This window comes from Macrobrachium rosenbergii, chromosome 28 (assembly GCF_040412425.1).
Source record: "Macrobrachium rosenbergii isolate ZJJX-2024 chromosome 28, ASM4041242v1, whole genome shotgun sequence".
Lineage (NCBI taxonomy): Eukaryota > Metazoa > Arthropoda > Malacostraca > Decapoda > Palaemonidae > Macrobrachium > Macrobrachium rosenbergii.
Window position 1 is genome coordinate 8,840,193 of NC_089768.1, and position 16,667 is coordinate 8,856,859.

The 16,667-nt window shown below is 38.6% G+C and overlaps 3 protein-coding genes across 3 annotated transcripts in view; 2 read left to right on the plus strand and 1 right to left on the minus strand.

Moving 5' to 3' along the window:
* LOC136854008 (uncharacterized) overlaps nucleotides 1–1,354 on the plus strand; it is a 15,819-nt gene extending 14,465 nt beyond the window's left edge. The window contains exon 8 of the mRNA XM_067129972.1: nucleotides 209–1,354. Within this exon, the coding sequence (XP_066986073.1) occupies nucleotides 209–374 (166 nt within the window). The 3' untranslated portion in view covers nucleotides 375–1,354. The remainder of the gene's footprint in view (nucleotides 1–208) is intronic.
* Nucleotides 1,350–16,499, minus strand: LOC136854013 (uncharacterized). The gene is made up of 3 exons (XM_067129992.1): nucleotides 15,332–16,499; nucleotides 6,079–6,226; nucleotides 1,350–2,720 (listed from the first exon to the last, which is right to left on the minus strand). The coding sequence occupies exons 1-3, from the start codon at nucleotides 16,075–16,077 to the stop codon at nucleotides 2,586–2,588; spliced, it is 1,029 nt and encodes a 342-aa protein (XP_066986093.1). The 5' UTR covers nucleotides 16,078–16,499; the 3' UTR covers nucleotides 1,350–2,585.
* The window catches only part of LOC136854006 (serine-rich adhesin for platelets-like), a 42,781-nt gene continuing 34,166 nt past the window's right edge, over nucleotides 8,053–16,667 (plus strand). Inside the window, exon 1 of the mRNA XM_067129963.1 lies at nucleotides 8,053–8,438. Within this exon, the coding sequence (XP_066986064.1) occupies nucleotides 8,355–8,438 (84 nt within the window). The 5' untranslated portion in view covers nucleotides 8,053–8,354. The remainder of the gene's footprint in view (nucleotides 8,439–16,667) is intronic.

Here is a 16,667-nt window from a genome sequence, read left to right on the forward strand (position 1 = left end):
CGATTCAATAACAGTCCCTTTGTTTGCACGAGAGGTAACTTTTCATTAAGAAATATGAGAACTTTTGCTGTCGTTTAGGTACTAATGCTCGCGTACCTCTATATCTCGTGAAAGTTGACAGCTTTGAAAGCATTTCGTTGTAATACGTGAAAATGGTGACAATTATGAAAATAGTGACAGATGTGTTATACCTTTTTGTTTATTTCAGGTATTATTACAAGGGAGGCGTTTTCGAGCCGGTCATAGGAAGACGCCTCGTGTACAAGTTCGGCAAGAACGCCAAGGGCTGGCGGCCATCGAATCCCAACTTCACCAACCAGTGTCCTTCCTTACCTCCACCCCCTCCTCCTCCTCCTCACTCCTCGTCACATTAAGAAGTCGGTCTGTGTTCGATGGTGTGTACAAACGACAATTCCTGGACATTTGCCTACGCTATTGTACAGTGTTTTCGCGTTGATTGTTTAAAAAAACAAATACTCTTTGAGAAGTCACAATGTATCTATGTTATTATGCTCTTCCAGAGTTGAGGACTGCACTGTTCTTGTACGATTTTGCTCATCTCACACAAACCCGTGAAACCAAAGAATACGGTAGATATTAGGCATGTATCAAATTTCCTTTTGATACCAGACTCACAAATAAAGCTGTAGCAGTTTTAAAAGTACTCAAGGTTCAGTGAGGCTCTGAAATGAAAAGCCGAATGGACCTCCTATTGCATCAGACATCTGGAAACATATTTAGATTGGCAATTTTGACGGAAACGGAATACTGAGGGGTTTGAACTGCTTTCTTTGAGACTAGTCATGTTTTTTTTTTGTCAAATGACATTAGGCTTACATGAGTTTGTATTTAGGTGCCATAGTTTGTTGATTATTTCAGATGTATATGAGCCGTCAAGTGCAATATGTGTAAATATGTGTAGCTGGTAAAGTTGCGAAAATGTTTAATGTATTTTGGGAGAACTCGCACACTCTTTTTCTCCAAGTGCCTTGTTGGCTGAAAGTTCTTTTAGACAAGTTGGAATAATTTCCAAAGGAGTCTGATAATTAAAGGTGTAAAGATTCAGTATTACAAATTAAGTGCTAAAGGTGTACAGTATAAAGGTGTATCGACCTCCTTTCCTGAGCTCCGTACAAAGTGGTTTACTCGTTTGGTTGTTTTCTTTTTTTTTTTTATTTTGTTTTTTGCAGCCAATTAAAAAAAAATTTGGTGCTAAAGATTTCGAAACGCTCAATTGTTGAGGCATTAATCGCTTTGAAATTTTATGTATGTAAATAGATGTATATTGCATATGAATATTATAAGTAAGGAACCTGTCTATAAGTTATTTGGTAATAAACGAAAATAAATCTTGGATTAAGTTTTATTTGTATCGCACAATAGGATATTCATATTTTACTTAAGAAACAGAAATCACCCAACGCTTACAATTTCCTCCATTTTCATACAAAACATAGAAACAGTCAATGTGATCACCTCAGGTAGTAACTGGCAAAAATATAAACAAGTAAATAATGCGCCGAAGTTTCTTCGGCGCAGTCGAGTTTTCTGTACAGCCGCTACAACGTATAATCAAGGCCACCGAAAATAAATCTATCTTTCGGTGGTCTCAGTATAATGCTGTATGAGCCGCGGCACATGAAACTTTAACCACGGCCCGGTGGTAGCATATCCTATATCGTTGCCAGGAGCACGATTATGGCTAACTTTAACCTTAAATAAAATAAAAACACCTCAGGCTAGAGGGCTGCAGTTTGGTATGTTTGATGATTGGAGGGTGGATGATCAACATACCAATTTGCAGCCCTCTAGCCCCAGCAGTTTTCAAGATCTGAGGGCGGACAGAAAAAGTGCGGACGGACAGACAAAGCTGGCACAACAGTTTTCTTTTACAGAAAACCAAAAAGGATTATTCTAATAAATCATAGACCTTACACGATGATCACCGGTAAAGCAGTGGTTCTCAAACTTTTTTTGGCCCATGCACCCTTTCACCATATGTCAGAATGTCATTCCCTACGCCCCCTTTTCCAAAATTGTCTGCCTCAAAAGATGCATTCCAAATAATATGCAACAACAAACTAACACAAACACTCAAGCTAGCGAAGAGAAAGCCCAGCGTGACCTCTCAGTAGTGCGGACACATGTACGCTGCATTTTGTGTGGTCCTGGATGCAGTTTGAGTCTGCGTTTTGTATGGTCCCGGATGCAGTTTGAGTCTGCGTTTTGTGTGGTCCTAGATGCAGTTTGAGTCTGCGTTTTGTGTGGTCCTAGATGCAGTTTGAGTCTGCTTTTTGTATGGTCCTAGATGCAGTTTGAGTCTGCGTTTTGTGTGGTCCTAGATGCAGTTTGAGTCTGCATTTTGTGTGGTCCTAGATGCAGTTTAAGTCTGCGTTTTGTGTGGTCCTAGATGCAGTTTGAGTCTGCCAGTCTGTGGTCACAATTCCCCCCACCCCTGAAACTCTGAAATTCCCCTCAGGTTGAGAACCACTGGACTATAGTAATACAGAAACATATGGCGAGGAATGAAAGGAGTCCGTTCTACCCTGGCGACGACCAGAAAGGGCTGATTGCAGTGACAGCCTTCACTCCTCGTCCAGGTGGATTATTGTCCTGAGGGGCATCTTCTCGTAGAAGCTGCTGGAGCGACGAATGATGACGTCAGCAGATAGGCCTTTCGGAGCTTCCTCTACCATGGCAATGCTCCTGCCACGAATTACCTGTCGGAGGAGATGTTCGTACTAGATGTTTGTATTAGGTTGGACTCGAAGGGTAGTGCCGACAGTGCACCTCATGCTGCGCACTGTAGGCATTACTCCTATGAGAGCTGAAAGACGGCTCAGTGGTCTGGTTAAACTACTTTAATAATAATAATAATAATAATAATAATAATAATAATAATAATAATAATAATAATAATAATAATAATGTAGGCATTTTTTTGAGGTTCTTTTCAGCGTGCCTTCGGCCCCTGGCTGCAACCCCTTTCGTTCCTTTTACTGTACCTCCTTTCATATTCTCTTTCTTCCGTCTTACTTTCCACCCACTCCTAACAATTGATTCACAGTGTACACTGCAAAAGGCTTTCCTACTGTTACACCTTTCAAACTTTCGTACTGTCAATTTCCGTTTTAGCGCTGAACGACCCCCACTGGTCCCAGCGCTTGGCCTTTGGTCTAAATTGTCTATTGAATTCAATCCGAAGGCACAAACGAAGCTGGAATTGGAATCGGAATAAAAAAAAATTTAAGCCGAAGGCCGAACGCTGGGACATGGCCATGAGGCCATTTACCGCTGAAACGGAATTTGAAAGTAAAAGGTTTGACAGGTGTAACAGAAGGAAAACCTCGCATTTGCACTATGAAAAGTTAAGTATATCTTAGTTTAACCAGACCACTGAGCTGTTTAACAGCTCTCCTACGGCTGGCCCGAACGATTAGATTTATTTTACGTGGCTAAGAACCAACTGGTTACCTAGCAACGGGACCTACAGCTTACTGTGGAATCCGAACCACATTATGACGAGAAATGAATTTCTATCACCAGAAATAAATTCCTCTAATTCTTCATTGGCCGGTCGGAGAGTCGAGCGCTGGGCCAACAGCGAGCTAGCCGAGAGCTCTACCCACCCCGCCAATGAAGAGCTTATTTGCACTATGAATCTATTGTTAGGAGTGGGTGGAAAGTGAGATGGAAGAAAGAGAATATGAACGGAGGTACAGCCAAAGAAATTAAAGGCGTTGCATCGATTATTATCATTATTATTATTATTATTATTATTATTATTATTATTATTATTATTATTATTATTCAGTAGATAAACCCTGTTCATATGCAAGAAGCCCACCATAGGAGCCATTAACTTGAAATTCAAGCTTCCAAAGAAGATGGTCTTTTTTTTTTTTGTTCAATAGAAATAAGTAACAGAAGGTCAAGGGAAATACAGAAAGAGGAGATCAGTTATTATAAAAACAGATAAATCAACAAATAAATAAATAAATAGAAATGTAAGTAAAATATTCAAATACAGTTTGAATCGTATCAGGGTAGTAATGCGTTGGATCTTCGCTTGAACTGCCAAACACGTTAGCTTCACCAACAGTATGTGAAGAGTTAGCATATCTTTATTACAAGTAATTTTATTTGATTTAAAAAACAAGTCCAAAACTACTTAGAGGTGCTGTGTTAACACTTATATCTGTCATGCTCACTGACTCGAGTGAACTAAAACTACAAATATGAAGGAGATGAATGGACTGTTTTTGATCAATGAACGGAAACTCTTGGGAATTTCAAAGGTAATTCAGAACTCTGATTAACATAACCTCAAAGAAAGAATCTTTTGTCATTGAGAAAAAATTGTCAGCAAGATTTTCTTTTTATTAAAAGGGATTCAAGTCTCGTTTTTAATGATGACTTACAGTGCAAAAAGAAAAAAAAAAGTGGTCAATACTCCCTCGGAGTTGATGTCTTGCGCTTTAGCCACCAGAGTTCCAAAACTACTTTACCAATTGTATTTTCATCAATAATATTTCCAAAGCAATGTAGATCACTATTTTTATCAATAAACAGAAAGCATATCAGTGCTGCTTTCAGTTCATCGAAGTAGCCTTAATACTTTATTAGGTAACTGGTACTATATTTCTCTGAAAAGGACTGTCTAAAGTGAGTTGGTCAAATATTAACAAAGCATTACCTTAGGTCCAATGCAATCTTTTGACACGAATAACCCGCGTCTGTTAAGCTTAGACGTTATTATGAATGAGTAAACATTCTGTGCAAAAAGCTCTCAGAAAATGTGTGACGCCATTGTCTGGTACTACAAAGGGTAGTACCAGCAATGACGTCACAAGGCACATCGCTGGCAGGACCCGCTGCTGGCTCGTCCATGCGACAGAACAATTGACCATCCTTCGTCTTTACATTAATAGTTTCAATCTTGTATTAATTTTCTTTTAATGGGAGTCTAAAGTATCCTAATTATTTATCAGTGTCAGTTGTTCTTATAGGAAATACAGCCTCCCATGTTACAATTGCAAGTTAATTTTTCTGTCGGCTGCGAGGGTGAGAACTCTGTATTTCTATCGTTTTAAACAAAATCTTGGCGTAAACGGTAATGAAGGTTACCCAGAATACCTCAGGCATTCAATAAATGAAAAGAAATTTGTCTCCAAGTGACCTTTATATATATATATATATATATATATTTACTAAAAGGACCTCATTCAAACTGGATGGTATCTAATGGAGTTTTTATTCAAAAAATTTACAAGCTTTCTTGGACAAACAGTCCACATTATCAAGTATCCGTACAATGTACGGATACTTGATAATGTGGACTGTTTGTCCAAGAAAGCTTGTAAATTTTTGAATAAAAAACTCCATTAGATACCATCCAGTTTGAATGAGGTCCTTTTAGTAAATCTACTAATGCACAGAACAATTGTGTATGTGATAAAGTTAATATATATATATATATATATATATATATATATATATATATATATATATATATATATATATATATATATATATATATATATATATATATATATATATATATATATATATATATATATATGGCCGTGTGCTTTAATGCGGGTCACTGTAGTCCTGAGTTCTTGTCTTCCGTGGTTCGAGCACGCGAGACGACGAACTTTATCAACTAAAAAATTCCCTTCGGATAACATAAATGAAAATATAATATTTCCGAGGTAGGGCGAATTGGATATTAAAGGACGTTTGTGGCTTAATGCTTGTATATGAATCACGGTGATGTGATAAAATTCATATATATATATATATATATATATATATATATATATATATATATATATATATATATATATATATACATACAATAATACTAAATTATCAGTTGTCATTGCTCATTGCTTTACAACCTGTAAATCATGGTGCAAGGGCCACTTTATGTGGTGTGTCAGCGGGATTCATCATTAATCCCCTGTCTGGCGTAGGGTATACCTAGACCGTGGCCTGGCCGACCTGTCTTAGTGGGCCCTGCGTATTACAAATCACTTTCATCCAAGATTACGTAAGATAACGTGGGATACTCACAGCCACTCCAACGTGAATCCTTTCCCCCGTCCTTCTCAGTTCCACTGTGTCTTCCAAAACAAGATTCAAATAGGAATCGTAGCCTCTAAGCGTTCCTTCCACCCATCGCCCTCCGGCGATTTTTGCGATGACTCTCTTGTTCATGTAGCTGGTGGAAAGAAGGTCAAATAAGACATGAAAACTCACAATATTAACTTTGGAATCTGAAGAAATTATGTAACAAACAAGTACTGAGATGAACACGGAAGTCAGTGAAACTCACTACCCGTGGAAAGGCTTATGATGGGAATATCTCTGTGTTCGAACAGAGAATCAATAATCACGGTCTTAAGTCATATTTGGATTTTAAGTGACTGAAATTGTGAAGTGAAAAATTGGAGCCTTGAACATACTCAGTTTCATAAGAGTGTGTTAATTCCATTTATGGAATGGAATATACTATTGGATAACCGATTAGTTTAATTATATTACAGTGTAAGATTGTGCTACAAGAAACAAGTAAAAATTGCGCCGAAGTTTCTTCAGAACAATCGAGTTTTCTGTACAGCGTATATAATCAAGGCCACCGAAAATAGATCTGTCTTTCTTTGGTCTCGGTATAATGTTGTATGAGCCGCGGCCCATTAAACTTTAACCACGTCCCGGTGGTGGACTATCCCATATCGTTGTCAGAAGCATGATTATGGCTAAATGTAACCTTAAATAGAATAAAAACTATTGAGGCTTGAGGGCTGCAATTTGGTATGTTTGATGATTGGAGGGTAGATGATCAACATACCAATTTGCAGCCCTCTGGCTTCAGTAGTTTTTAAGATCTGAGGGCGGACAGAAAAAGTGCAGACAGAGTAAACTAAAAGGGACAGCCCTCCCGCTGAAACTGAAGCACGCATTCTAATCACGACTGGAAAAAGGTAAAACTCTTTTAATAATGAATTTTAAATGAATTAATTTAATAATGAATGAAAAATAAATGACACAGATTTGAGATACTAATCCACAAAATGCTTTCACTTCAATACAAAATTATGAAGGCTAATTTTTAGGTTACATTCGTACGCTGTTCAAGCAAATCTTATCTCTTTCCGGACAGAAGACGATTGTCACGTAGATCAAAGTCATAACACAACAAGAGCTGTTACTTTTGTTTTCTGTAAAAGAAAACTATTGTACCGGCTTTGTCTGTTCGTCCGCACTTTATTCTGTCCGCGCTCAGATTTTAAAAATTACTGAGGCCACAGGGCTGCAAATTGGTATGTTGATCATCCACCCTCTAATCATCAAACATATCAAATTTCAAACCTCTAGCCTGAATAGTTTTTATTTTATTTAAGTTTAAAGTTAGCCATAACCGTGCTCCTGGCAACGATATAGGATAGGCCACCACCGGGCCTTGGTTAAAGTTTCATGGGCCGCGGCCCATACAGCATTATACCGAGACCACCTAAAGATAGATCTATTTTCGGTGGCCTTGATTATACGATGTAGCGGCTGTACAGAAAACTCGATTGCCCCGAAGAAACTTCGGCTCATTTTTTACTTGTTTATTGATACCATTTGCTCTATAAAGATTCAGCATCGTTCTACAATGGGAAAATATTTATTCATTCCTCAGCGGCTTGGTATCACTCAACCAACTCAACTAATAAGAGATTCGATGGCATGGGTGTCCTAAATTTTTTTTGGGGGGGTGGGAGGGTAGGGGTTGACGAGACGACCCGCTCATGTTGTCATATAGACCGAACGCTCTCGAAGCAGCTAGTTCAGTTAGCGTGCGGAAGTAGACGTAAAATTGTCAGATTAGGAGCCCTTCTACCTTTCCCCAGCTCTCATTACCTTCCAACTGACAGAGCATGACTGCATGCATCAAGAAGACATTTTCAGTTCCTCGTTGTAATTCAGTCTTTGCAAGGTTAGTAAAAAGAAAAAAAAAACGAAGAATTAATGTTGATCCTCACCATTTGGCATTTTCTTCTTTATGTCGAAGATTCGCCACGACTCAGGGTGCGTTCACACCAAATGCGTCGCGTCGCGTCGCGTCGAATCAGGCTAATTCATGACTCACCGTGAATCGCCAACCCAGTTTAACACTGCTTTCTATGGGCCTTTGAAAGAAACCGTTCACACCGAATGGATCGAGTGACGTCACGTCGCGTCGAGTCAAATCACAAATAGAGCTGGACCTAATTTTGACGTCAGTCATAGTGAGTCTCACGTGCCGATCAGAGCTATGCTGGTCGAACTACCGATAAACTTGGTTGGGGAGCGGCCTACTGTTTATGATGCTAGTGACCCCAAACACCATGAACGTGACTTCATTGCTACTTTGTGGAAAGAGGTTGCTGCTGCAATGTCATGCACAGGTAAAAGTAAAAAAAATTATTCACTTTAAACCATTTATTATGATTTGAGCTATACATTTTGATTGTATATTGCTATGGACTATAGGCTAACCTAAATTAGCCACTCAAAATAGCCTAAATTATCAATATCCCTTTTCTTTCCATAAGCCTATCATTTATAATAATCATGTAATCTGTTATGTTAGGTAGGTTTTCCACCTTTCATGTAGTCTAAAAACCTGATATTAAAGTTTTTACATGGTTTAAACCTCAAAACTAAACGTGGAGCTCTCCCCCAATATTACCTGGTAATGAAATACTCGAAATTTCAGTGTTTTCTTTTAACCTTGGAAAAATAACTTCGTTGATCTCTCTCTCTCTCTCTCTGTATCATATAGTTGAAATTTCCAAATTGTGGCCTCTTGGTGTTCAAATGATGCACCCAGATTCTAGGCTTACTATTTTTGCGTTTGCGACGCCAAAGCCACACCAAAGCATTAATTTCGCTAAGAGAATATGCACCCATTCTCATAAAAAGCTGCTGTGCCACTGTCGCAGAAATAAGATGCAAATGAGTTCAGACTTGACTTAAGTTGACGCATTTGGTGTGAACAGGGTTTAGTCAAAATGACTTGCATCAAATGAATTGACGTGACTCGACTCGACGCGACGCATTTGGTGTGAACACACCCTTATAGTCCTACTTTGTCAATCTGAATATCATCTGTATCTTTATCTTGTCCTCGTAAATAATCACTGTTTCATAACTGTTTCCTTCTGTTCAAAACTGAATGTGGCATTCACTTGAAAAATGACACCACAAACCTTAAATTTGTGTATCTCTCGCCCGGCTGTGTCATGGAATAATGCGGCGACGTGAGTAAAATAGAACTGGATATAGTGGTGACGTGAGCGAAAATTTTGCTCCTATGAGATAACCAGAGGCGAAGTCGTGGCAAAAGTGTAAATGAAAGAGACCAAAGAACTCGAGTAAACGAAAAAGCAGTTGGCAACAGAGTGGCAACAGATGGCAGCAGAACACAACATTTTGGAAGAGAGAGAGAGAGAGAGAGAGAGAGAGAGAGAGAGAGAGAGAGAGAGAGAGAGAGAGAGAGAGAGAGAGAGAGAGAGAGAGAGAGAGAACGTCACCGAACGGAAGCCTTTATTTCATGTATAACTGGTATTTTAGATCTCCCACCAAAACACAATACCCACATACAGGAGTTCCAACTTTATACACTTGAAATGACATCGAAGTTTTGACGAGATTATCAGGCCCTCGAAACTAAGCATTCGCTCTTAACTGAACTACCCTATCAGAAAATGCACGCCATACACATCAGTACACTAGCAGTTCAACAGATTTACTACTGATGGACTAATTCCGTCATAAACGTTCTAATAGTGACAGAAAGTTGTAAATTCTGATCTAAGATAATTCACAACTTCCCGAGAAACAATGCTAGTACCAACAGCACGGCTCTGGTAATGTTCACAACAAGGCAAAGGTAGGCCTAAGTTGCAAATATTTAATGAAGACTTTCTTTAGGATACCCAGGTAAAAAGAGCTCAAAATTCCCTGATGCTGACTGAGGTCTTGCATAAGATTTAGCTGTTCAATTTTTAGTATTTGAATGTAGTGGTAAAATCAGATCTGTCGTATCAGTAACGAGCAAATCGATGAACAAGAAACTATGCAAAATGACAAATGAAGTTCTTTCTGTTAGGCGAAGGATAAACTTAAACGATTCACTGTCACTTAACCTTAAATGAAATAAAACTACAGAGGCTAGAGGGCTGCAACTTGGTATGGTTGATGATTGGAAGGTGGATGATCAACATGCCAATTTGCAGCTCTCTGGCCTCAGTAGTTTTTAAGATCTGAGGGCGGACAGAAAAAGTGCGGACGGACAGACAAAGCCGGCATAATAAATTTCTTTTACAGAAAACTTAAATGCGATAATATTATGTATTCTCTGATTCTTACTAAGAGTTTGCCAAAACGATTCAAAATTGATGTCAGTGTTCCTTTTTTTGTGGGAGTGGGGGTTGTTTAATGAGTTGGTCAAGATTAAGCAGTCCTTACGCCAGCACAAACTGTCGCCCAAGGACTGCCTGTGTGTGTGTGTGACAACACTTCTTTCACATGTTTCTCTTGAAAACTTCTTTCATGTACGCATCAACCCCTAGGCTCTGGTACTTTGTCATTATGGGATACACATTGCAAGTATCTTCAAGATTCCCAGCTATTCAAAGCGCAACCGCAATACTTGCACGGAGTATGAGGAAAATTCTTTCGTGGGTCATTATGCATAATTTAAACATTGTTTTGGTCGAGAACTAAGATGAGACGGCAAAATTATGAGAGAGAGAGAGAGAGAGAGAGAGAGAGAGAGAGAGAGAGAGAGAGCACGCATATATATAGAGAGAGAAAGGCGCATTGGACAACAGCTCACACACACACATACACACACACACACACACACACACACAGAGCACGCATATATAGAGAGAAAGGCGCATTGGACAACAACTCACACACACACACACACACACACACACACACACACACAGACGCACTGGATAGCAACTACTCATACATGTCAATTTTTTTTTTTTTTTACAAACCCTCGTGCTGAGTTACTGTACTGACGATAATAAATGTTACTATAAACAATGTATATCTTTAAGCCCACGAAAGGTTATATTTAGTAAGATGAAGCTTACTAAATACAAAAAAGTAGTAAGAGTTCATACGATCAGATTCACACGGTGAATGCACTGTGAACAGCTTTTGTCTATCTGCCTCAAAGGAGTCTTGAGGAAGTGACGCTATGAAAACATAGTACTATGTGATATATGCTGACAATTTGCATTATCGGATTATTTTAGATGTTTCTTTATTTTGAAGTTCTGTGCGCCCCCACCTCTCTCTCTTTCTTTTGTTTATAAACAAAATAGATAATTTTTTTTAGAAATTATGTCTTTTCTCTCTTTCGTTTGTTTAACTAAAGACGATTTTTCTATAGAAATATCATCATTTCTCTCTCTCTCTCGAAAAAAAACCAAAGCTTCTCTCTCTCTCTCTGAGAGAGATGACGTGTGACTTGAAAAGCCTCAAATGTGGCCATTAATTATAGCACTAGCGGATTCCATTACTATAACTACTTGCAGCTGCATTGTGAGAGTAAACAAAATCGTCTTCCTTCAGATTTACAGGAGCCCTTGCTGTGAATACTTACTTCCAGTATCTCTTTTAACATTTTCTGACAGGGAAATTCATTTCTACCTCGAACAAAATCATTGCATCTGTTATGTAGTCCTATTCATATATTTCGCATACCTTTTTTATTAGTGATATTTACATCTCGAGGTAGCCAGGTTTTTTGCTTTAGTAATGCGATGTATTTATGTTAGTTGTTTCGAAAAACATTCAAATGTTATAATAATATCCAAAGGTATGTACAATATACGTTGAAGGGTGTACGTCTGCCCAGTTTCTGCCTTTTAATGCTCATGCGTTCCCTTAGTCTCTTGCTACTTGGCTATTGAATTCGAACTTCTTCAGAGCTCAGTATAGAACACATCGTTCTGTGACGCCCTACGAAAGTCTAGACGTTTGACTCAGCTGTTATAATAATAATAATAATAATAATAATAATAATAATAATAATAATAATAATGCTGATGCAGGAGTAGTTCAAATTTTGCCTCTTAGAATGATGATATTTTCGTTAGTCAGTTTTGATACTTTTTAACTTTATTTCCCGTCATCAAGAGCAATACCAGTACTGCTGGTTTATTTATTTATTGCTACCTTATTTAGAAAGTACGAGATGTGCATTTGTTCGTGAGGGACCATTTTTGATGGAGGAATATCAGGTAAGAGTCATGGCCCTCATGGGTGAGGAGGAAATTTTTAAATTGGGTATCAATGGACGCTGTCTAGAACTGTCGTTAAGCCCTTGTTCGTGCTGTATGTAGGTGATGCTTGTTTGTTTGCATGGAGGTTTGCCATGAGACTCCAAACCTGGAATGGGATTTATCGTGGAAGTTAATATTAGGTAAGTTTCGTTGATGGTCAGTTAAACAAGGCTTTATTTAGGTGTACTATGATACAAGCTAGAATATCGTTTAGATGTAGAACACGGGACTCTTGGGTAAAATGTCGCTGACGATACACATCGATGTCTCAGCAATTTTTCACTTGATATTTAATTGGTGAAACAACAAAACAATTAAACTTTTAACAATACCCCGCAAAAGATTGAAGCTTCAGCAGCATCTTGAGCCATAGGATACTGCCATGCGTACTAAAATAAGCACGTGGAGTCTTCGTAAAATAGCCTTGTGTCGTGCACTATGCTAATGATGGCGACATGCTTGTGTACTTTGTATAGGAATTGGTGAGACGCAGCCAACAACTTTATACTGTATATATATAAAGGAAGTAATTATTCATATATTTTCCTACATAATGGAGAATGTTCTGTGATTATAATGTTATATCCCAAGATTGACGGTATTGTTTTCCTTATTAGGTCGTGCGAGAAGAGTAGGCTATGGTGAGGAGCCATACTTCGGGTCTTGAGTGCAGAAGGCTACGCTGTAGGTTTTTGACTTATTCTTTGGTTTCAGTGGAGAAGCTGTAGCGTGGTAAGTTTAATGCATTAACGTCAGTGTTTATGTAGTGTAGAATTTACAAAGTGTTATTGTGCTTATTTTAACGACGAAAATATGCCTTTTTGACTGAGGTGCATGTAGCCTAGCCCAGGCTTTGAATTTGGCAATTGTGAGGTTAGTTAAGGATATTCTTTAATTTTTCAGTGACTGCGCGCATTTGTAGCAAATAACTGAAGCTCATCGTGTGTGCGTGGATCCGTCAACTCCCCATTAGCTATAATAATAATGCTAATATAATAATAATAATGTTGTACAAGCAAATATTAAGTTTTAGACTTACGAATCTGGAAATTTGTATATTGGCATAAATTTCACTCCATTAAAATAATAATAATAATAATAATAATAATAATAATAATAATAATAATAATAATAATAATAATAATAATAATAATGTCTAAGCAGGTATTAAATTTAAGATTACGAATGAGGAAATTTGTATAGTGGCATAGATTTTACTCCAATAATAATAATATAATAATAATAATAATAATAATAATAAATAATAATAATAATAATAACAATAATGTAGTATGCATAGTAAGGAGACAGGAATATTCATTGTTACTTGGGGGTCATTGGCCCCCAAGGCCAGGTCAGGACACGGCGTCATAAGTTAGGTCAGGAAGGTAAGGTCTGCTTAGGTCAGGACACGGCATTCAAGGAAAGGTTAGGATTACCCGTCTCCCTACTCTGCATCCGCCCCAATAATAATAATAATAATAATAATAAGTTAAGTATACCTTAGTTTTACCAGACCACTGAGCTGATTAACAGCTCTCCTAGGGCAGGCCCGAAGGATTAGACATATTTTACGTGGCTAAGAACCAATTGGTTACTTAGCAACGGGACCTACAGCTTATTGTGGAAATAATAATAATAATAATAATAATAATAATAATAATAATAATAATAATAATAATAATAATAATAAATAAATAAATAATGCCGTCAAAGCAAATATTAAGTTTTAGATGTACGAATCTGGAAGTTTGTATACTGGCATGAATTTCACCCCAATAAAATTACAGACCAAGCAACGTTATGATTTTTGTCATCGTTAGCAGAATCAAAATCATAGCAGCGCTCAGCAGCTAGGTAGATGGAGGCTTATTAAGACGCAGAAGAAAGCTGCTGTGGTTATAACAGTTTTTTTTTTTTTTTTTTTAATGTCCCAGCACTTTCTAGCTGTCATCATCGCCCTTCACCATATGCCATTTGGCAAAGATTCTTTTGCAGCAAACATTTTCTTCTCTTGCTCATTATTATTATTATTATTATTATTATTATTATTATTATTATTATTATTATTATTATTATTATTATTATTATTATTATTCAGAGGATGAACCCTATTCATATGGTAGCCCACCAAAAGGAGCCATTGACTTGAAATTCAAGCTTCCAAAGAATATGGTGCTATTTAGAAAGAAGTAATAGAAGGTAATTGGAGAAAATTAAATTAATAAATAAATAAATAGCAAAAAATGTAAGTAAATTTTTAAAATAGGAGAATTGTATTAGGGTAGTAATGCATTGCATCTTTGCTTGAACTTTTGAAGTTTCACTAGCACGACATCCTCAAGGGAGGCTGTTCCACAGCCCAGCGGTGTGAGGAATAAAAATCTTCATGCTATTGGGAGACGTAGAGACCGATGAATGATAACGATCTTGTCACTTCACCGCAAAATGATTGACCTTGACCTTGACTTACTCTCTAATGCCACATTTATATACCACAATGTTACCATGAAATCAGTTTTGACCATATAACCTAAGACAAGCCTTTAATGATTTGAATCTTCCAGTATTTGTACTTGAAAGTGATTGGACAATTTTGAAAGTCAGTTGCCAAAAAAAAAAAAAAAATAATTGCAAGTTCACACCGGCCATCCCACATTTAATGTATACTGCTAAAGTCTGTCACATTATATTATCTATTATGACTATTACAATATAGTTCTGTGATTATTATCATATTATTTTAGCACTTTTCCACATCTCTGCATTCAATTCCTTTTAGGGATCAATATTCATTATTTAGATTTCCACCAACTGCTGCCCCCCGCGCCCCCCCACCCCCCGTAACCATTCTTGGTTACGTCTTAGCATCATCTTGATAGTTGCCCCGTTGATGATCGGAATGGCTTTAGGTCTAACGAAGCAAAACGCGGAAAAACAGCATCGTGATTTGCGTTGAAACGAGCATCGAGAATTGGAGGAAAACTTACGCAGTGAATTGTAGATTGGTCCTGTGAGACGATTGTCCGCGAGGGGAACGCTGTCGTGTGCTGCCACCTGCTGGAGAACCAGACAACCCCTTGGACGCCCGGTTCCTATCCGGAGTAGGACTGGGTCCTGGGACATCATCATCATTCGGAGATACAATTTCTCTGGAAATAGCCAAAGGGAAAGACGCAGACGACTTGTTCACGTGACACTGAGATTGTTCAGGCGCCTCTGATGTGCTGGTCAAGACTTCTCGATGATGTGATCTTGTTGCTTGAGACGCCGGACGTTCGCTCTCGGGAAGAGGAACGCGAGAACCTTGACGTTTATCAGACTCCTTATCATTGACGGCACTGCCTTTGGGGCGTCTAGAAGCAGAGAGAATAAATCCTCGAGATGACAGTGATGGGTTACAACACCTAGTTGATCGAGGGGTCTTCTTATAGGGCTCACGAGACTCTTCGAACTTACTTTGCAAATATAAAAATGCCGAGCAGTGAGATGGGGTTCCACGTGCCGTATGGCTACTGTCTTTTTTTCTGTCAACATCGATGAACATCTTTCTCCTCGGCCCTCCACGACTGAAGCGCATCTTCCCGCAGGCGACGCCGAGCGGCTTCATTTTCTTGGGCTTAGTTCGCGGCTTCACATTCAGCCTATCGAGTAACAGCGAGAGGTCCCTCACTGCGAGGTCTGAATTTCTCTGTCGTTTCTCACAGCTCACTGCAAGATTTCTTAAAGGCGACATGGCTCTTTTTCCTTCTTAAATCTTTAGTGGAACGGCATTAACGCTTCATTCACTGGATGATTCATCACCGTACAGAGAGGACGAAATATAGCTTTCAAACGGCACCATCAATTTCAAACTGTCGTATAAAGTGATCGGCACGGAAATAACAGTGGTTGTTCCACTATGTGACTCAACCCTTGTGGGCGGCCTGTATATGTATCTTTTACTGATGCTAAGCCTCTCACAGGATGGGAGGGTGTCCAGTAAACTAGCCTCTCGCGAGGCACAATTCATTTCAATTCAGTTCAATTCAGCACAAATATCCAGCCTCTCGGCCATCAGTAGGGGACAGATTTCGCCTAATCAGACTCGCAACCTGACACCGACTGCACCGCCGGGAAAACCAATCTAGGTTCGCGCTTGCAGATGACGACCTCAGCAGGATTTTTCGAGCGTTTGAGAAGTTTATGAGCCTGACAGGCTGGTGATACAGGCGGCCATCGTGGTTTTGGGGTGGGGGTGGGGTGAGGTAGCGCGGCGTGGGAAAAACCGGGCCGAGGAAGGGGAAGGGTCTTTTGCGCAGGAAATACTGCGTTTGCATAGAGATG

What these genes read in the sequence shown, in the direction of transcription:
- LOC136854013 (XM_067129992.1), bottom strand. Translation starts at nt 16,077, where the DNA reads ATGTCGCCTTTAAGAAATCTTGCAGTGAGCTGTGAGAAACGACAGAGA. An exon ending in ACCAATCTACAATTCACTGC is followed by an intron (nt 6,227 to 15,331) that starts GTAAGTTTTCCT and finishes TCTTTCCACCAG; the next exon opens with CTACATGAACAAGAGAGTCA. An exon ending in GGATTCACGTTGGAGTGGCT is followed by an intron (nt 2,721 to 6,078) that starts GTGAGTATCCCA and finishes CTCCTCCGACAG; the next exon opens with GTAATTCGTGGCAGGAGCAT.